At 38.1% G+C, this 21,702-nt stretch overlaps 1 protein-coding gene across 1 annotated transcript; it reads left to right on the top strand.

Moving 5' to 3' along the window:
• Positions 1–7,742: 7,742 nt before the first annotated feature.
• LOC145770419 (condensin-2 complex subunit H2-like) lies at positions 7,743–17,551 on the top strand. The gene is made up of 14 exons (XM_082582062.1): positions 7,743–7,930; positions 8,353–8,510; positions 9,085–9,160; positions 9,431–9,564; positions 9,797–9,942; positions 11,933–12,039; positions 12,157–12,216; positions 12,535–12,721; positions 13,096–13,166; positions 13,491–13,533; positions 15,507–15,650; positions 15,815–15,990; positions 16,632–16,781; positions 17,085–17,551. Exons 1-14 carry the CDS (start codon positions 7,823–7,825, stop codon positions 17,211–17,213), a joined length of 1,689 nt encoding a protein of 562 aa, XP_082438188.1. The 5' UTR covers positions 7,743–7,822; the 3' UTR covers positions 17,214–17,551.
• The last annotated feature ends 4,151 nt before the right edge of the window (positions 17,552–21,702 follow it).

Here is a 21,702-nt window from a genome sequence, read left to right as displayed (position 1 = left end):
TATATTTGACTTTAAACAAAGTGACATTAACAAAATATTACATAATAAGCTAACGTATAATAGTACCAAAAACGATAATTTTATTCACTTAAGGATTTTTATTCGAATGGACTTAAAACGAAAAACCTTGAACGTTAAAACAAATATTGAACGAGGTTAGAAATGTAGAGTTTCAAACACGCTGTCATCCTCTTCAGTTAGGTCGTCCATATCGTCACATATCGTGTCCTGAAAAGAAGCGATTAAATAAATCAGGTTAAGTCTCGACAATTATATAGTATGCCGATTGCAACCTTTAGTAGCAATATAAACGTTGGATGCGAATGAATCATCACAATTCAGGCATCCAAATTTTCCACTAATCAAAACAGTGGTTTGAATAGTGGCATATTGTTACCAGTTACCAGTTTACCCATTCAACTCCTATAAAAATGTCGTACCTCTCTGTTTTCACATAATTCGCCATGGCAGTCTCCACATGATTGAAGGCAATTGAGCCCATGCTTTTTGCAAGAACACAGATTTGAAGAACATGGTGCTTTTGAGGTTACCTTGCATTTACATCTAATAATCTTTAGGAGGGTTTGGGGAGCTATTTCCTTATCGGTCTTTACCGGCATCATAGTGGAATTCTTATATTTCCAGCCCCAATTCTTTGGATCTAATCGTAACACCTGAATAAGGACAAGTTAGGGTAATAAAATCAGTCAATTTGTGAGCAATTTATAATAAAAATGGTAACGCTATAACAGCACTGACTGTAGTCAATGAAACCAAAACCTACCTCGTCATCTTCTAACATCTTCCAAGAAAATATCTGCAAGTGGACGCGTAAGCCATGTAGAAATGCAGATCGTTCTGTCGGTGGCATCTTCTCTGGTTCAACTTTGCCTTTGCAACACATTTCAAGATACTTCCGATACCTTAAAGAGGAATAGTAAAACAAATCATTACATTTATAACACAACTAATTATTTACATTACATCATTTAGAAACAATTTCCATAACATCTATCTGCGTTATGGTTGGTGACTGCTTTTGAAATATTACAAGTAGCCTGCATGCAGACTCTCACCTGAGTTTGCATAAACTTTCTTTATCTTTTCCACCATACATTATTTGAAATGCTTGATAGCCATCTCACCAACTTGCTTTTGTTCTGCCCAAACGTCACTCATTGTATCGGAAATTAACTGCAGCATCTCATTCTTCGCGATCAACGCCAGGAGATTGTTTTTCCCTTTACCAAATGATGCTGATGTTGTGTCGCAACCGGAGAAAGCGTGAACAAAAAGGATATGTTCCCTTATGGAATCCCATTGGTGACAATCCCAGAAAAATTTATGGTGAGAATCCCAGAAAATTACATCGCCATGGTGTTCTCGCCAATGGTAGAGAAGCATCATTGCAACATCAGTGTCATCAGCAACTGTTACAACAGCTTTTGTGGTCGATTCAGCTTGCTGTAATGTTTTTGACACGATAGTTGTGTCAGCATCTTCTTTGCAAATCTTCACAGTTTGTCCATCTGCTTCAAGCTGCAGTCCAAGAAATTTGATGAAATGTACTTTGTTTTCTACATTTGTAAGAAATCTATCTTGCGGAAAGGGTACTTTGTTGCATCCGAATACATCAACTGTTGGACACTGTTTTCCACTACCAGTTCTGCGTATATGTTCATTAGATTTCGTGCTTGGTCCATCATACCCATCAAAGACGATAATGCAAGAATTGTAATGTTGTCGAACGTAATTGACATAGTGTCGAGACAATTCCTCAAACGTAGCATTTTTTATCCACCGCACTCTATGCAATAGTGCACCACCATCAACAATGAACAGAGAATCACTTGGCAGCCGATCCCTTCCTATAGATACATCATCCTTCATTAACGCCTTACGTAATGAAGGCTTATCTGCTTTTCTCATCAAGCCTTGTTTGAACAGTGACATTGGCTCTTGCGTAAGTTCAAATGCAAAAAACTCCTCGATCTGTTCTTTTTCTCTTTTTGCCACTGCTACCAACCTGGTAAATAGCATAGTAGGGTTTATTACAACATGTAAATCTTTGCGTAACTTGTCGTTGCTCTGCAAGGCAATAATGGGCTGTATTTGGTCTTTACGCTTTATCTTGCATTCCAGTATCGGGACATCATTAAGTTTTTCTTGAATCATTTGCCCAATCTCTTCTGCTCTGTCGCAGTTTACATCATCATCAGCAGCAGAAACCAAACCAAGAGAAAGGGAGTGCAGATTTTTGTCTTCATACAAAAATGGATTCCTTTGTTGCAGCCATTCCAGAAAGATATCGCAATCTGTGTAATCCCTGGAACGTCTAGCCATGCCCATTTCGACATGTTGTTCACTCGATTTAACTGTTAGACCAAAGACGTCAGTCATTGCTTGATGAACCTGAGCACTTTGACTCATACTAAGAACCCAGAGATGTCGTACTTCCTCACTCATTCCTCTACCTCGCGTAAGCCCGCCACAGCTTTTGATGGATCTCATCAGCGTTTGTTCAATTATAAGATCAGACCATAATCCTGCCCAATAACGCTCTGACCTGCGAACTGCATGAAAACCTTTTTGGAACATTTCATGCAACCAAGGATGTGTTTCTGGTAGCGCCATCATTTGTTGTAGATACAGCCGGGAACTCTTGGCGTAGTTTATGTGGCCTGTAGCTGCAAACAAATTTAGCATTTCTTTGGTAGCTTCTAAATGAAGTGACCAGTTCGACGTACGCTCTGCAATAATGTATCTCTTTATTGTGGCGATGTACCTCAGGTACAATATCCATAATTTTGCTGTTCGGGACTTTGCTAACATCGTTTCCATTTTATCATTTAACATCTTACACAATGCTGCAATTTCACCAGAGTCGAGTTTTTCTTGAATTCCATCAGCATCATTACAGTCCAAAGATGAAAGATTACTTTCAGGAAGAAGTTGGATTATTGTTGTCAATGCTGATTCTGCAAGAAAATGTGCACGTAGTGCTCTGGATATGGCCTTGCCAGAAATCATATGTGTAACAGTCTGCTCTGCATAAACTTGGGAAAACAGTTCTTCGATTCCAGAGCCTTTCATTAAATGTCCCAAACTGCCCAAAAAACTCATTAAAGTGTGGAATCCCCCAAGACGACATACAATATCAAGGTTTGCATCCTGGATAATTCCTGTTGCCTTCAACCAGAGTGGTTGGTCGAATGTAACACATGGTACGACATTCAATGACTTTGCTTCTTTAATGACAAACAATAGGGTCGAATATATGCATGATTCGTCACTTGGATTTAAATCGATGATTGGAAGGAATGTCACCATTGATTTATCCTTTACCGGAACTGCACTGGTAACACATTGCATAAACCCAGCCCAATTGGGTCGTGGATTTTCAAGAGAGCTCGAGAACCAAGCAGCATGCCAAAGAATGTTGTAATCTACCTCCTTTGAGAAAGAAGGATCAGTTGCCAGCAGTCGAAGAGATTTTAAAGTTAACTTTGACATACCTCGTTTTGCAGACCCAAAAAAATTGTGTAGCTCAATGCCTTTGTTTTTAATCACCTCAGACACTTTCTTTCTCTGTTTTGAACGAAGCACTCGTTGTTGAAGCTGGTGTGGTGGTTGCCTAATCGATATTATACCCATCCCATGAAACGTATCTTTGCCAGTTAATGTTGCAACATTATGATCCACGTTGTCAGCTACCCACTGTATGAATTTTGGATTATCTTCAGTCGTGGTGTCTTCCACAGATTCAATTGTGGATTCTTTGTACCTTTGAACCTCATCGTACGTAATACAGAAGCCCATTCTTGAAAGATGGTTGACCAACCATTTTGAACCAAACGTTTTTTCAAGTTCCACTCCAAGTCCAAATAATAAAGGACATATGAGAGACCTTGGTCGAGCGGCTTGCGTGATACATTGTCCCAGTGTTTTCTTCTTTAATTTTGATGACATCAAAATATCAAGGAACGTTTGTAAACTTTCTGGAATCCACTGGTTACCAGTTTCCTCATTTTTTATATCATCAACAGTTGGGTAAAAATCGGTGTTGTTTTCCAATTCCTTTATATCTTCCTTTACCAATTTTGCAGCTGCTATTATAATATCTTCCTTTGTCTGTTGAAGGTTGTTTTTCATTCCGTGCAAAATTTGATCCGCCATATTTTTGAATACAATCACATCCTTACGCCCTGACATTTCGATAAAATAAATATGATCCTTATATCTATCGTGTAATTTTTTCTTGAAAGTCTTTATTGCGTAAACTTCTCCATCATTGCTGAGATTAGCCATTTTTTCATGAACCTCCTTCAAGGTGTAAAGATCGCAATCAGATTCATTCTCAAGCCAACAACATACTTTTTCATACGCATCCGCCATCGTAATACACAAAGGTCTACCTGACTTTGTCTTTTCTGAATTGAGCCTTGCCAGTGTGAACTTTTTCATGCAGCTTAAATGGTAAACAGCTTCTTCTGCGACTAGATCGTTGCACGTAAGTAATTTACCCAATACTTGGTTCCCCCATTCATCATTCCTCTCTTCAGCCCTTTTAATCAAGCCTTCACGTATTGGTAAAGTCTGAACTTTTGCAATAGGCTCTCTCTTAAGGTGATTATAGTCATAATTTTGACAACAAAGAAAACAGCACACTTTCCAGTCAAAACCGTCTATGTCCGATGAGGAACGTAATTTCTTTGCACACATTTTCCCTGAACCCCTTTTCCGTGTATCCGTAAACTTCCTCCGGCAATCACGGTGGACCAAAACTTTGCCATTGCATTTCTGCATTTCATTTAAATATGCGTGCAATGCAATCATTCCGATTTCTTGACTTACAGTAATAAGCTTTGAAAGTCCTTTCTCCAATACCTTCACTTCTGGTGAAGAATCATCAAATTCCTTTTTGCATAGGACACATTCATCACCGTTGAAGTTTTTTGTTTGATAAAGTGATGGTTCTGCAATCCTGAATGAAAAGAAATACAAGTCATTCCAATGAGATGTAGTATACATCAACACACAAACTTATTCCGTGTTTAACACAATATAAAACGATTACCATAGAAAACAAAATCATTTACTCACTTATTAGTTGCCATATCGTCACTGTGTGTTTGCTGGAATAGTCAACAATTTATTACAGTAATTTTCTAAATGCTTAATCAGTTATTTATCTGAAATTATAAATAGAAAATTTAATTAGGCTATGCCAAATACAGTAATCAAATTATAAAATTTTACTTACAGGAAACAGACTAAAAATTTGAATGAGCGCTTTCAGAAATTCGATGATGTTTTCGAACGCTTATTTACAAACCAAACTGTTGAAAGCACTAAAGCTTATAGGCCTACAAACAGCTCTATTCAACAAGTTATAAGTGTGAAATATTTGCAGTATGAAATTTACTTTCAAACGAGCACCAACACTGACAATAATTTCATAAAAATTAAATAATTCAGTATTCGTACATCCGCCATTTTTTTCAAAATGGCGGATTTTTAAAAATGGCGGATAACTTTTTTTCACCAAAAGATTTTCACGGGGATTTTTTTTTGGTCAATCTATACAATGAACAGAACCAATGTGCAAAATTTCAGCTTTACACCAATTAAGTCAAGGTAAAACCCTTCAACGACTGGACTAACATGTTGGCACACCTGCAAGTATTGTAAAATGAGAATATATCAGAATTTTCATGAATAGGAAAAATATGTAGAAAATTTGGTATTTAGAAAAAATGTTTAGATAGTTTCAGGTGTCAAATTCATATCTAAAATTTTTGTTGCGATAGTCAATAAGCCATTAATTTTATTTCTGATTCTCAATCTCCTTGAAAAGACCTTTCCAATGATATATCATTTGTCTATGTCGGTGGTACCCGCATCGAGCTATGCAATATCAAAAATTGTGTTCCACATCACTGAACACAAAGACTACTCCTAATCAACTGAGGGTTAAAGGTCAAAGGTCACAATTGATGTGGTTGGTGATTGTTGCTATGGTTTAGTTATTGTATGAACAACAATGTCTGAAAACAACATTGGTTACAGATGCATACAAGCAAAGATAGGTTAACTCAAAGGTTCACATTCGAACCAGAAGCTGATTGTTCCGCTTGAATGATCACAAAAGTGGCCATGTTCAAATGGCTGTAAATTATGTTCTGGTTGACCGATTTTCAAAAGATTTAGTTTTTCGTGATCAGGAAAGAAAGTTCTACAAGCATGGTAAGTATGAACAAAATCTGAGAGGGTGGGTGACAGGTCCTGGATCAGTTGACATGGAATGACCCTGGTGCATTCTGTTGAAACATTTTTCGGTATAAGCGACAGACAGCAGAATCATCCGGCGGCCACTGCAAAGTTCTGATTCCATGTGACTTCCAGTCTTGTAATGTAATGACTGTCAGTCACAATGTGTTCTGTAAACTGCTGATGTGCCTACGCAGCGTCTAGACTAGAGCATTGGGATTAAAAAATATCAGTTGACGTTCAGTTAGTAGCAGAGCACAGCATGTACTAACAACACGCAAATCAGTAGTTATTACTGCAGTAAATGATTTTATTTGAGTGCCCAAGTTAAAATTATGACTTATGCCTCTTAAAAAGTCCCACTTAGTCTGTAGTGGATCCTGTCCATTGCCAATAAATCGGTCAACGAGGTGCATAATGCGGTTATGCCTCTTTGTATTGTCTTTGTTTTGCTGGCGGTGTATCATGTATCCTCATATATCATGTATATATCATGTATCCAACGATCATTTGTTCGTTTTACTATCGTTGCCCACATGGTCCCACCCAAGTGGATTTCACCCAGATGTCGTGTACCGGGAGAAATTTTTGGGTATATATATCTTTTGTTTTGGTCTTTAAAAAATAGTAAAATCGGTTTCACTCATTAGGCCAAGTAAGTACAGTAGTAAATACGTTGGAATCTTGTATACTTTACCATAAATTGTAAAATCATTCTCTGTCAAAACAGCTGATGTAAAACTCTTTTTTTGTTGATTGCTAGTTTTAAATCAACAGCTTTTGCAGATAGTTGCTTCCAAGTTGTTTGTATGTTAGTTTTGACTGTGTGGCGTTCTTGCTGCCAATTTAGTTTTTTTTTGTAATGGTGCTGAAAAGCCTTCAAATTGAACCCAGAGATGATAATTATTGTTTTTCTACTTCTGTCACATTACAATAGGTATTTAATTTTCTACACTATATCATACAAGCTAAAGTGTTCTTTTCATGATAATTGCTAGCCTACCGTACTTGTAAAAATTCTACTTTTCTTTGCATGAAGCCGTGTGAATTAAAACCTCATTCAAGAACAGTATGTTTTCTTGCTTCCATGCATTCACACAACTTTTGGTAAACACTTTGCTTGAGAGACTAGTAACTGTTGCTTTCTAGGTGCGGCAAAAATACGTGTCACATTATGGAAATATTGCCATGACAGTGTGAAATTATGCTGAGTTCACAGCTTGTTCTCTTGCAAAGCCTATTTTGTGTCAGAGACAACTTTTTAATTCTTGGGAATTGTGTCCCATAAAGTAGGTAATTTGATAATAATTATATAATTGAAATGTGCATGCTAAAATATCTTGCAAGTTTGACATTGCGTTCTTATTTGAAACATGTGGTTTTCCTATTGTCATTGCAATTTTCTGTACTACTAAAATGATTTGTAGGTATCATTTTATGACTGTTTACTTTTCTTATTTAGATTGATAGAATTATGTAGAAAAAGGATGATCACTTATCAGTGGAGCTATTTTACTAGTTTGTAACTAACACATGAATAAGTGTTCTTAACATGGGTGACTTAAGTCAAAAGTATGACTTTCTTCTTCATCCTATCAAAGATTTGACCAAGAATTGGAATGTTGACATCGCCAGTGTATTAGAAGAATATCTGGTAGAGGTAAAGAATTTTCACCTTCGTCAAAGTTGAACTTTGTGATAGTAGAGTGGAACTTTGTCATAAAGTTTGAAGTATTCATATTCAGGTTTTGTTTCAAGATCTTTTACTGTAACCAAGTCATGTCATTTGTAAGAAATCTTGCGAGAAACCTTAGAAAGATTCTTGTATGATTTCTCACATTGCAGCATTTCTAATATTTAAGATGTGACCTTAAGTTACTGAAAAACAAGCAGACTACCATGTCTTGCAATTGAGATGTAAATATCACTTTAAATAAATCCTTAAAGATTCATCATTCACCCATACTTATGTCTCCTCTTTCTTCAATGTCATCTAAATGTTCTCATAAATTCCTAATTTGATCAGAGATCCCATAAAAAAACACATAATTTTTCATATTCAGCAACTTCAAATTCTTGCAGTTAGAAAAGATCACCTTTTCTTTTGATGGAGGAAGAACGACAGTGAACTTCGCCGAGGCTTCGTTCCTCATTCAAGGCACTACCTGTGTGTGGAGCAGAAAGGTGGAATCCCTGCACAATCTGGTCTATCAAACTTTAGAAATGATAAAGAACAATAGGTATGCGCTTCTTTTGTTGAAAGTCAATGAAAATAGGAGAGTGTTTTGAAAGAATTCAATCTTGAATGTAATAATATGCAAGTACAAACACTTGAAATGACTTTGGAAATGTTACTTAGTATGAGCAGAATTATTTCATTTTGTAGCCTATCAACAGAAAATTAATCACAGTGCAGAATGATACATTTTTTAAATCATATGCACTAATCCAATTTAAGAAAAAAGTTGTTGGGATATGCTGAGTCTGCAAAGCATTTTCAACACCGAAATTTTCTAAACTTCCAGGCAGATGCCGTTTTGGTTGGTTGGTTTTGAATCTTTATCTTCGGACTGAAAAAGCCTTGATTGGTTATTCCTGGTAGTTTCGCATACTTGTAGAGGCTCTTGACGCAGGGCCGGTTACCGAGATTGGCAGAGTGCCGTTTTCCGATTGTTGAAGTGTTGTTGCCGGGGAATTATTTAATTCACTAGGTGCCGCTGAATGGAGAGCAGTCTTGAAATGCGTTGCTCAAGCGCACACCCCGAGAGTCGAACTTGTTTAACTTGTCAGCACCTGAAGCATTTCCATTCGCAGACAGAGTAAGCAGCCATCTTCAGTGAACCAACAAGGTGTTGACAATGATGCCACGTTTGATGAGCATGAGGACAAGGTGAGAAGTCTTGTTGGTGAAATTAAAAACTGTTTAAAATTTTGATTTGCATGAAATATAACCTGCATGATCGTTTCTCCTAACCGCTTAAGGTAATGTTTATGTCTAACTTCACAGTTTACTTTCCTTTTCTGAATTATCTGAATTTAATTTAATGCTATAATATTGAAATCAGCCAGTTGAGAATACCTTAGCCTTTAATAAAATAAATTATTGTTCAAAATTAACTAACTTAATACTTAGCCTATCTTTATGTTTTGATATGTTTAGTTTTTAAATTTGGATGATAACCGTGAAGTGTTATCGAAGCGTTTGGTTGACGCCGGGATTGAAGTTACTGGAATTTCACGGCATTCCACATATTTGCAAGGGTCTGATGAAAACCGTGGATCTCCATTTTTAAGGTTTGAAAACTGAAAGAACAGTTTGGCTCAGGGCTTAGGAACAGGACACTAGGACAGTGTATCAGAGTTACTATTGATAACTGAAATTATCTGAAACAGATTAATATGCTCAAAGCGCAACAAAATTATTTTTTTGTGACGTCCATGTACAATTCTTTTCCAATAAAATCACTTGGTTTTGTTAGAACGAATTCTTCTGATCCAAAAAGTCATTTTTCTGCATATTTTTTAGCAAGGATGGAGAAGTTACAAATTACTACCGAGACTTCTGGTCCAACAACATGACGCCACAGCAAAGAGGAATCATATTGGTCGAGCAGTGCTTTGAAAACGGATTAGTGTCTCCTCTTGGGGGTACTGAGTTCACCAGTAGAGAAGGTAAATGGCGCATGGACAGTAGGGTGGCTCGTTTTTGAACTTTTTTTTTAATTCTTTCGGGGTAGTGGGGAAATGGTGCCAATGAGTAAGAAAACGCTCATGACAGAATTTGAGATTCGTAAAAAATTGTCTTCAGCCTCCTCATGGGGCCCAAATATCGAAAAATGGGGCCAAAAACGCATTTTTTTTCAAAAATATTTTTAGTTTGGTTAGATACAATATTGTTTAGATATATCTAATTAGCCTAAGAAAAAAAATTGGATTCATTTGAACTATTCCTTCAGCTTCCTCACAGCTTCTGAAAATTTTCATTTTGCTAAAAATTTCGCATTTTTGTGGGTGGTTACATGATACATATATAATTGCGTTAGACATTTTGCCAGCTATAAAACGTCATTTTATTTCTCTTTATAGACCTGCCCTGAGCTGTTGCGTCATTTTTTAATGAAATTGGGTTAATTTAGTAGGAAAAAGTGACGTTTTTTATTTGAATTTACGTCACTGACGAAGTTTGTAGTTATGTAACCACAAACAAAAATGCGAAATTTTTAGCAAAATGAAAATTTTCAGAAGCTGTGAGGAAGCTGAAGGAATAGTTCAAATGACTTCAATTTTTTTTTTAGGTTATTTAGATATATCTAAACAATATTGTATCTACCCAAAGTAAAAATATTTTTGAAAAAAATTGCATTTTTGACCCCATTTTTCGATTTTTGGGCCCCATGAGGAGGCTGAAAACAATTTGTTACGAATCTCAAATTTTGTCATGATTGTTTTCTCACTTATTGGCACCATATCCCCACTACCCCGAGAGAATTAAAAAAAAAAGTTCAAAAACGAGCCACCCTAATGGACAGTTGGACCATAGATAATACCCACAAATGCCTGCTTAACAATCAGTGACAGGCCTTTAGGCTCCTTTATTTTTCCGGCAACCAAGCATGGCCTACCAGAGCTTCTTCCCGGCGGCCAAATTTTCGCGCCAGGCAGCTGAAATAAAAAGTCGTTAAAAATTCGTGATTTTAAAAATCCGTTAATTGATATCGTGTTTTTGCGTTTAGTAAGGTAAGAACAACGCAAACGAGGCCCTGAAACATATTTGCAGTTGTATTTAAATGCACTGAGGTAGGGAACGAACGAAAATGAGTGGAAAGAAAATTCAAATACCAACCGTGGAGACTCAGACAGCAAATCAGTCGTTTTTTTACGTTGATTCAACGTCTACAGACTGATTTGCTTACTGGGTTTCTGTAATCCACAATGTTAAAAGTTTGCGTCGGCACTTTTGCATACATCACACTTTGTTCGATTACTTCGGCAATTGCCGACGCCAAATTAGAAAGCTGAAGTCGGGGGCCATTTAACGATTTCTTGGCTGCCATGGCCGCCGCCAGCTTAGAAGTGAGTGAAGTAGATTAAGCTAAGCCGCCTCTAGTATACTTCAAAATAGTTTTGTAGGACCAATTTTGGAGCAAGACTTCAAATAGATTTGACATTGTAACATAGTTTGATTTCTGGCCAAAATGGTGGAATTGACGGCTTTTATGTCATATTCATCATCGTTTTGTGAGCTTCTCATTTGCAAAGACATTTTGCTTTTTAAGTTCATAACCACCCTGTATGCTTCACAGCATGAAACTGCGTGTAAAAGTCGACAAGCAAAATGGTTATTTATGCGTTAGAATAGTTTTGTGCTGTATCCACGCTTACGCCTGGATACAGCACAGCATTGCTTGGAGATTTTAGATTAAGTGGACTGGAAGGCAAGGAAGCCAATCTTTGTGTCCATCTTTAAGTGTCTTTCCAAAGAAACAGCTGCATGCTTCTCTTGATTGGTTTCGAACCTTGGCCTCTTTGAGTGCCGTAACATGGCTCACAAAATTCGGCTATGTAGTCGATTTAGAATCAAAGATCAATGCGCAGGAATTGCAGATTCAGTTCACGTTTATTGACATTTTGACTGATTGATATTCTTCTTCTTGGTCCTCAGTACCACGGGGAGATGTAGCACCAGCTGATGATTTTCTAAATGATTTTGATGATGCCAATAACACTACCGCTGGCGGGGACGCACTCCAAGAGACAACTGATGCTCAGGTGATGAAGTCATACAAGTATTGTATCAATAAATAAAACTACGTTTTTTCTTTACTCCACTTTGATGAAGTTGACTTGAATTCTCTAAAAAAGCAATTTTTGTATGTTTTCTTTCAGGTTGACGCCCCACAACGTCAATTGAGACCCCGTTTGGCAGGGACCCATGCCAACATCCAGGTGATTTTGACTATTTCAAATATTTCGCATTAGTTTGATTTGATTTTAACTAACAATTTTACGTATAAACTTTTCACAAAAGACTACTGGCATGGTGTCATAAAGCACACAATGCATTTTTCCACTTATATAATAATGAACACATGATCAAATTCTTACCGACACAAGCTCTGGTAACACCAGTATTTCAGTACTGTGAGTCCACTCTTTTCTTAAAAAAAAAAAATTCCGCTCTTAGTCTTTGGTATGACTCACTTTTAACAGTCTCACTACTTAGCCACAATGTCGTATGCAAGCACCTTCCTTGTTTTTGCGCAGGTGTCCGTAGAAGATTTTCCACCAATAAGCACAACGTTGGACCCCCATTGTGAATACCCTCGGTGGGTAGAAAAGCAGTTCCATAAAGGCAAAACTATAAAACTGCCTGGGCCGAACCCTAAAAAGCGAAAGAAAGATCCTTTGCTTGCGCCGATAGAACTTTTTACAGACTTCCTCACATCTTCCAGTAAGTACGCGTCACTCATTCTTAAAGCTGTGAAATGAAGATGAAAGAAGTTAACTTTGTGTGTGTCAGCATTCTTACCTGAGTACACTGGTCCTGCATCAGAACTTCAACACCGCCTACAGCGAGTACAGCCTGCCAACGATGACCGTGTTGGATGAAAAAAGGAAAAAAAAAGTGTTGTAGAGTTGTAGAGAATCGAACCACTGCTGTCATTGCAATGTTATACAGACTTCGACAACTTTTTTCTTACCATGTTTCTTTTTTCTTGCATTTATCCCCACTTGAATACTAACCAGCGTGGTTTTAATTCTACTATGTACCCCACCAATGCTTTCCGGAATTTTTGTTAAAGATATTCCTTTTGCTACTTACAGAGCGACTCGTCAACGTCCTTCGTGATCCTGTCACGGATGAGAAGCAAAAGAGGAATGCATTGTGGAAACAGGTGTGTGATGCACTTTTTCTGTTTACTTAATTGCCTCCTCTTAAGTACGTAGCCGAGTGGTGAGAACGTCTGTGCGACGTTCGAAAGGATGTGAGTTCGACACCGCTCCAGAGCACGCGACTGTGTCTCGGCAAAGACACATACTGGCAAGCCAAAATGAGGGGAGCAGCTGACTCGAAGACTATATGTCACTTCGCTGCTTCCTGTCGTCTGTTGTATCGCATCTGTGATCGCAGTGTACTGTATGTTATTGCAATGGGCGCAAATAAAAGCACGATTATTATTTATTATCATTAAATATCTTGTTAAAACGTTTATTTTCAGCTGAAATCAACCCATGAAAAGCAGAAGACTCAAGATAGGCAAGGTATTTGTTTAGTTTGCATTGTTTCATCCTGAAGTTCTCAAACCTCATTACTCTCGTCTAGAGACGTGAGTCGTTTTTTTGCACCAACAATTAAAATTTAAATGTTGGTACAAAATTTGCACTTTTGTTTCTCTGGAATAACCAAGACATCGACAACTAATCAAGATAAAACTTCGTCCTCATAGTATAAAAAACAAATAAAACGTAAAAAAAGACGACTAAAAACGTTTTTAACCGTCCCTACTTTCGTCCAACTCTTACCGACTGTTTAACGTTGATCCCCAGCTGCTTTTGCAACTAAAAGTTTGGAAACTTATTATGACGTGATCAGTATTTTCTTTACTAAATTTATCCCTTTGATAGACCAATTTTACCCGGTTGAGAACTGTTGGTTTGAATGAATTGTTGGCCTTCACCAACAGCCGTTTGACCATACTTGGGTTCATAGGCGCCGACTTTTCAAAAAACCTTTGGAGGCGAGAAAGGTGATGGCGTCATAACCATCACGCTATTTTACTCCATTAAAATAGTCTTTGATTAAGCTTACTGTTTTGTTTATATTGACACCTAGGTCGCAAACTGCATTTAGTAGAACCGCTTCTTGAAACGATTAGTTTTACGCCTGCAGTACGCCTAGTCGTAAGAATTTTGATATTGATAGCTCATAATTGGAACTGTTGGAAAACAAGCCTATTAATTTCCTTTTCGTGCGAGTGAATGACAACGATCAAGACAGTGGAATTATCGAAATAAAACGCGAAAAATCATGATCTCAAGCAGAGTGGACTCCCCCCCCTCCCCCGCTGTCAGTTTTAATAACCTTATTTTGCTAATTACTTACCTTCAAAGCGTTAACAACGGCGAAGTGTTTTTCTTCTGTTTTTTATCGAAAGTCTATGTTCTTTTATCGAATACCGTAGTGCAGGAGTGTGTATTGATGAGTGTATGAGATGTATATATTTTCACAATATATACAATTATACATCAATACAGTGCTTATTGAAGCAAAACACGGATGACAGTTTTGAAAAATGCCATTTTTCGTAAGCTGTATTTACGTAATTGTTCGTTGTGTCGTAGTTTCAACTCAATAAAGTTTGCTAAAATCAATTTCATGTTTGAAGTCACAAAAAATCTAACGGACGTTTGGATAACTCGTGAAATGAGAATAAACATTCAACCTCGCATTTGCTTTTTCGCTACTAAGCGTTTTGACTTTGAAGTTGCTCCTCACGCGCGGGAAGATAAACAGTGTGTGACTGTGAGCATGCGTGCTGTGCGCATTTCAGTAGTAATTCACATACCAGAGAAAGCCATGCGATCAGCTGCTGTTTCGCGGGCAAGAGCAACGCAAGCTGTTTTTGGCTTTCGGCATTCTTTAAGTCCGTTTAAATGATCTAAATCTCTTTTGCGAAGTATTTTATCTTTGAAACACCACTTGTAATGACCATTTTGTTGCCCCTCAACCATAAATTTACGGGGCAACGTTAGCAACGTTTACATAGCAACGTTCTGATGTCAAGTGGTTACCTGCAGAGTGTTCACAGATCGGTGTCTTCTGTGGTTGCGAAGTTAATCAATACCAATCAAAAGTTATCTACAAATCCACTATGCTGCTACGGACGGATGCTATGTGTCTCAGGGGAATTGCCTTGGGTTAAATATCATCAACATTTTTGCACGTTATTAAGTTTAACAATGAAGGAAGGACTACTGAAAAATGTAAAAATGGTTAAGTTGTAGAAATTTCACCTAATGTGTTGGGTTTTCTGCAATATGGGCTTTATTAACTAATAAGACATACGGTACGTGACGGAAACCCAACTTGCAAAAGATACTTTTGTTGCATCGTTTCATCTCAACTTTCCCCGGTTGGTGCAGTTGCCCAAACAGCAAAATCCGGTATTTTTACGCTGATTCAACGTCATTGCTTTTGTTTGGTTTGGTGTTCAGTGACGTCATGTTTGCTTCAGAACTAATCGACCCGGGGTCGGATTCTGTTTTTGTTGATGACGACGATGCTGATGACGGCATAGATCTGTTTGATGACGACACAGCGGCACCGGAACTACATGACCTCATCAATGATGTAGAAGAAAACAACAATGCAGCAATGGGTATGCTTGGGTTACCATAGCAACGACGGGCAGTTGTTCTTTCTGAACGTTTTTCATTCTGCTTTGTGATAAACTTTACTTGTTTGCAAGTGGAAGATAATTATCGCTGTTTGGCCGTGGTTCAATTCTAAAATCAATGTTGTATGACTGGCCGTGGATTTTAGACCAAGATCCCACCCATGAAGGGCTTACCTCCTCTGAAATGCAAACTTATGAAGATCTTGTGCGCCACCACGTGGAAAAGTTTTACACGGCGTCCAAGCGCCACGTGCAGGAAAACGCCTTGACCAAGCGAGTCAAGGAGTGGGAGCAAACGGTTGGACACTTTCTTCAGGAACAGGTCTGTTCTCTTAACATATGATGAGACACCCCAACACGCTTTGAGCTCTCCTGGCTAAAGTATTTTAGCGTATTTTAAATGCGAAGCCAGGCAATGCGTTTATTTGTAAAATATTGTTCGGTGTATAATATATATTTTCATAAAGCATGTTGTGTTTGGAACAACTGCTTTCCACGATTTAATTTCGTTGCAATGTACCCCAGCTAAATATTTCTGAAAAAAATGTGATATTGCATCATTCCTTTTTTACCACCTGTAGAATTACACAACAACATGTGGACTGTTACATCATAGATGCCAGTTACTGGTTGATGAACTGTTGCATCGAAAAATTGAGTTAAAAAGTAGTTTTTGGCTTAATATTTGATTTAACGCAAACGCCGCCCGGAATGCATCTGACACTAAACCAGAGAAAAAAACGTTGCCGAGTGGTGAGGGGCCGGACATGACGATCGAAAGGGCGCCGGTTCTACGTCGCTAAAGGCGTACTTGAAGGTGGACACGAAGATCGGCTTCCTTGAATGTGACAAAGGGAACTTAAATTGTGACCCGCCCCAAACGTTCTACAATAAATTTGATCTAGTTTAGATATTGTCGTCCTGTCGCTGAACATGGCCATCAATACCATGAGTTGTGTGCAGGATGACAGACCAGGTTTCGACATCCATCGGTACGGGGACGACATGGTGAGCCACTTTATGAACGTTGGCGACACAAAGTTGTTTCGAGAGTGCGTTGCTGACGAGGACAAGTGGTCGATATGCCGCAGATTTGCTGCAACCTTGCAACTGGTAAGTTGGCAATCTCTGGCTTGGAGAAGCTTCTCATGAGTTTGCTCCATTTTTGCTACGTCGGAGCAGCTTACTTGTCCAGTTTTTTTTGCTGCGTGCTTTCCTTCGTGATATCATCTGCTGATGCGCAAATAAATACGTCCCAGCGAACAGACTTCAGAACTATTTACATAGATCCAAGGTTTGCAGATGTTGAATTAATATAAAAAGAACAGAATTTACTACCTAATATAGACAACAATCACGTGCAAATAACAATCATGCTTCTGCTTCTGTCGTCTGCTTCACGAAATGTTCTTTCAGGCAAATGATGGTAACTTCTCCCTCATGGCTGATGACAAACCGTTGGAAGATTCCATCAACATAATTCAACTGAAGCTGATATCTCAAGATAAAGTCAGAGACAGGATTGTAGATTACGTTCCTACGTGACACGAAAGAGTCAGAAAAAGATCAACTATCCCAAGAGCCAGAAAAAGATCAACTATCCACACAGCAATGTCGGGCGGTTGGCACACGTGTCGTGCCAAATTCCCTGGAGTGGAGTCACAAAAGTGTGTGACCATCGTGAAACTGATGTTTTGTTTGGTTCATGTGAAACAAGTAGATGACCCTGATTACTTTGTCGTCTCAGTAATTTTCCATGACGTCATTTCAGGCCTACTTTGTGATAGTCGTTTGCACTTTCCCATCAGCAGCTGGGTGGTGGTTTAGTATCGCCGAGAAGATTTGTGTTTTTTATCGTAACAAATTATGAATAGATTTGTAGTATCATGTCGTGTTGCTTTTTCACTGCCAAGTTCTTGTGGCAACTACAGTGCCGGCAAAAAGTTTAGAAACTTTAAAGCAGATTATGCAAAGAAATTTATTTTCACACGAGTCAGTTTAATCATATATACTATAGCTAAAAATCGATTTCGATCAGCTAGATCATCTTCAGTTAAGCTGAAAGCAAACAGCACAAAAATCAAATGATGAAAGTGCGAAGGAATGAAAAAACTCGAACTGACTCGTGTGAAAATAAATTTCTTTGCATTACAATTTAAGACATAAGTAGAGTAGACAACCGGAAATAGACATTGCCGTCGGCTGCAACGTGGGTCAGGTGTACGTCGGAAGGCGTACACCGATGCATAGCGCTCAAGTCCGCTTTCCCGCAATGCAGGATAAAGATAAACAAAAAAAACAAACAAACATGTAACCGAGTCGTTCATATCAAGCATTGTTGTGGGTTGGACACCTGTCAGAAGATACTTCATTTCTTTAAAAAGCAGATTAATATGTTTTTTTTCTCATATTTTTTATTATTAAAACTTCAGTTAAAACTTCAATCATATATCGAACACCTTCAATACACACCAAATTGTATCATTAGTGTGATAACCCTTGTTTTTGATTACATTTTGAATACGGCGGGGCATAGAGTCTGAGAGGTTTTTGCACACATTTTCGTCAATATCCATGCACCAAACCTATGTAATAATTCGTTTTAATTCCTCCAAATTTCTTGGATTTGATCCAGAGACTCTGTTTTATCAAAGTCCACAAATTCTCGATTGGATTCAGGCCAGGAGAATTTCCTGACCATTTCAGCACATTTACACCTTTGGTCTGAAACCACTTCATAGCCGCCTTAGGTTTAATGACATAGAACAGAGTCTTGTTGGAATGTCGTGCATCCGTGAATGTTCATAAAAGTCGGAAGATAAACATCTAGGACACTGATGTAGGGTATGGCGTTCATCGTTTGACCTTTAGGTAAGAAATAGAGGCCCCCTCGGCCCTAACTGGAAAAGCACCCCCAAATCATGACAGACGAAGGGTGCTTGACAGTTGCTTGGATGTACCGAGGGTTCACTGGTGAAGAGCCAATAGGTCTTCGGACGTAGTGTCTATAGGAGGCAAACTGCAAAAAGGTTAACTCATCCGAAAACATTACTTTCTGCCAGTCTTCACTTGTCCATTCTTTGTAGCCTACTGGTTGCAGAAGTCGAGTCTTTGCTTTGCCATTGTCGGTGTAATGGGAGGCTTCTTCAGAGGTTTACGGGCAGGAAGTTTCAGATCTTTGTTCAATCGGTGTCGAATCGTTCTCGCGGATAAATCAGCCAGTTCAGGCACCGATCTTTTAAGTTCTGATGACGAAATCCACGGTTTTTCTTGCAAAAGTCTCCTATTTGTTCGGTCCGTTCTTGGAGTCGTCTTCCGAGGCCGGCCACTTCTTTTCATCGGTGAAAGGCTGATGTTCTCCTTGTTTCGTTTCGGTGTGCGGCCAACAGAAGCTTGAAAAAGTCCCTATCTGCTTGGAATTTTCTTTTAGAATAATGACGTTGCTTTTGGAACTTTTAGAAATTTAAGCTAATTTTCACAGTGAAACCGCTACACCGAACTTAATATACAGAAATTGTATCACAAATTGTACTTTAACTTGCTGGAAAATACATAGATTAAGTTAGGGTGGCCAGATCAAAATAGCAAACAAAAGCCAATCTTGACTAAAACTCCAGTCAAAACGAAAATCAAAAAAAGCCAAACAAAGCACGACACGACTATCAATTACCGTACTAAAAACAAGTCATCATCACATACTTGGTGTTATTAAATGGACGAATTAACAGCACAAAGTAACACTTTTTACCTCGCAGGATGCAGAGAGCATAACCAGAACAAAAATATGTTTGGCTAAGAAAAGGCTCTTCCAAATATTCTTGAACTAAACATTAAGAAGTCTTGCACTCTTAAAAAGAGTGTGAAATATTGATTGAAGACCTACAAAGCCTGTTTTAAAAATTGTTACACATTCAAAATAAACTTACAATTGAGGACGTGAGGGTCAATTACACTCTTCACCTTGCAAGGTGAACCCAACATATAAGCGGAAACATTTGGTGCTGGCATGAAATCATGAATCATATTTGAAAAAAATTACAAAAACGATTCAAAGTCATCAGTAGAATCTTGCATGATTTCACTTTGCGTGTACGTCCGCATTGAACAACTTAAGCATTTTATTAGTTGCTTTAAAGTCTTTGCAGTATTTTGAAGAAAAAACTAAATCAGTCCTAATTCTGACAATCGAATCCAAGATGTTGATTTGCAGTCTGTTGGTTCTAATTTAGGTTTAGTTCTACAACAGGTAACGAGTGAGAATATTCTCAACAACAGATTTGCTGACTGGAGTTGCCAAGCATGTTAGCGCATAGGACTCCTAACCAAAATTGTTCTGTGTTGCATAGCAGCTAATTGTTTGATTTAAATGGTTCTTCTTTCCAATCTATAAAAATTATCTTTTTGTATTGGTCTTCCGAAAGAGTAAGATTACTTTCAGCGAGATGTAGAAAAGGCAAGTTAAGAAAAGAAGCTCGTGATGTTTGACTTAAAACAGAAGTAGGACTTAGGTGGACCAAATTTTGAAATATTTCCTGAGATGATGGCAATCTTTTGGTGACTTGTTGAAGAGCTTTTTCAAGCATTGCTTTACATATAACTTTTACACCTTCAATTTCAGAAATTACAAAGTTAGAATTGCCTGGCCTACTACCATCTCCATATTCGGCGCATTCCATAAAAAAATGAGCACCAAAATCCATTCTCTCCATAGATTTTGGGTTGCCATTTACATCACGCAGACGTCTGTAAAAAGCTTAAGTGCAAGTGTAGAGTTTTGGAAAGACCTTGTGGATCAACATCCGTCTGCTGAAATAGGCTATTTACCTTTTCAAACTCTTCGACCAAGCGTGTAGCAAAAACAAAGATAATTGTTGTAATCCAGCAAAATTTCTTAAATTAAACATTCTTTATGACGGGTATCCAATCTTTGCTCAGCTGCAGTAAAGTAGGCTCTCAATTCATGCCAGTTCATTAAGATGTTAAACATGACTTTTCCTCTTACCAACCACCGTGTTGCAGATGGCTTCTCAAAGGGCAATGGTGCTGTTTTTGTCATATCTACATCAGTGGTATTCATGACTTTGTATAGGTCTTTGTAGCTCTCTCAAGTCGCTGTTAGAAAACCATTGTGAAACTTCTGATATTACATAGCAACCAATATTTGAAGGCAACTTTAAAGCTACACACATAAGGCCAATGAGTGACACATGCACTTTACTTGAATGCAATCTGGAGAACGCTCTTTTATTCTTGTCCAGACAGAGTTGTTGCTGTCCACCATTGCTGAAGCACCATCTGATGCAAAGCCAATACAATTTCCCAAGCACTGGCCACAGCGCTCGACAGTTCCTATTCAATAACATCAAACAGATTGGCTGCTGTTGCCTCAGTTACTTGTACTAAGCAAAGAAACTCTGTTGCAACTTTTCCTTTACGTTCACTGTAAAACCGCACCCAAAATGAATAAATGTTTTTTAACAGAACTGTCAGTTGACTCGTCTATGATCATGGAAAGCTTTTTGCCTTTCAAGTCCAATATCAAATATTCTTTTAGAGATGTGGCAATAACATTTTTGATAAGGCATGAACATTTTATTCTATGCAGTTTCAGTTTTGATGGTTTTGATAAACAATTTTGCCAGCATGCCCTTGAAATTATCACCCCTGAGTGGTCGATACTGCGAATGACATAATGGCAAGCGACTGCAACAGCAAGTTGTAACTCTGCCTTTTCAACTGCAGTAGAATCAAGATCTGCTGAAGTGCCCATATTCAGCGTACTTTGTCCTGCTAGAGGAACAAATCGTTTATGCTTAGCAGTTTGTTCATGAGCGGCCAAGTTGCTTAATTGTGGGGTGATAGTGCAGTGGCAAATTTTGCAGTACTCATTTGATGAAGCAACGCTGCTCTTTTTCAGCCACACAAACTTTTTTTCCCATTCAGGAATCGGGATTGTATTTTCTACCCGAATCAAAAGTATTCTCCCATGGCTTAGACATGACAAAGCATATATAGGTCAAAAACTTGACAAAAC

The sequence above is a fragment of the Aplidium turbinatum genome, chromosome 5 (genome assembly GCF_918807975.1).
Source record: "Aplidium turbinatum chromosome 5, kaAplTurb1.1, whole genome shotgun sequence".
NCBI lineage: Eukaryota > Metazoa > Chordata > Ascidiacea > Aplousobranchia > Polyclinidae > Aplidium > Aplidium turbinatum.
The sequence above is the reverse complement of the archived record's forward strand: the minus strand, read 5'-3'. Positions and strand labels throughout refer to the sequence as shown.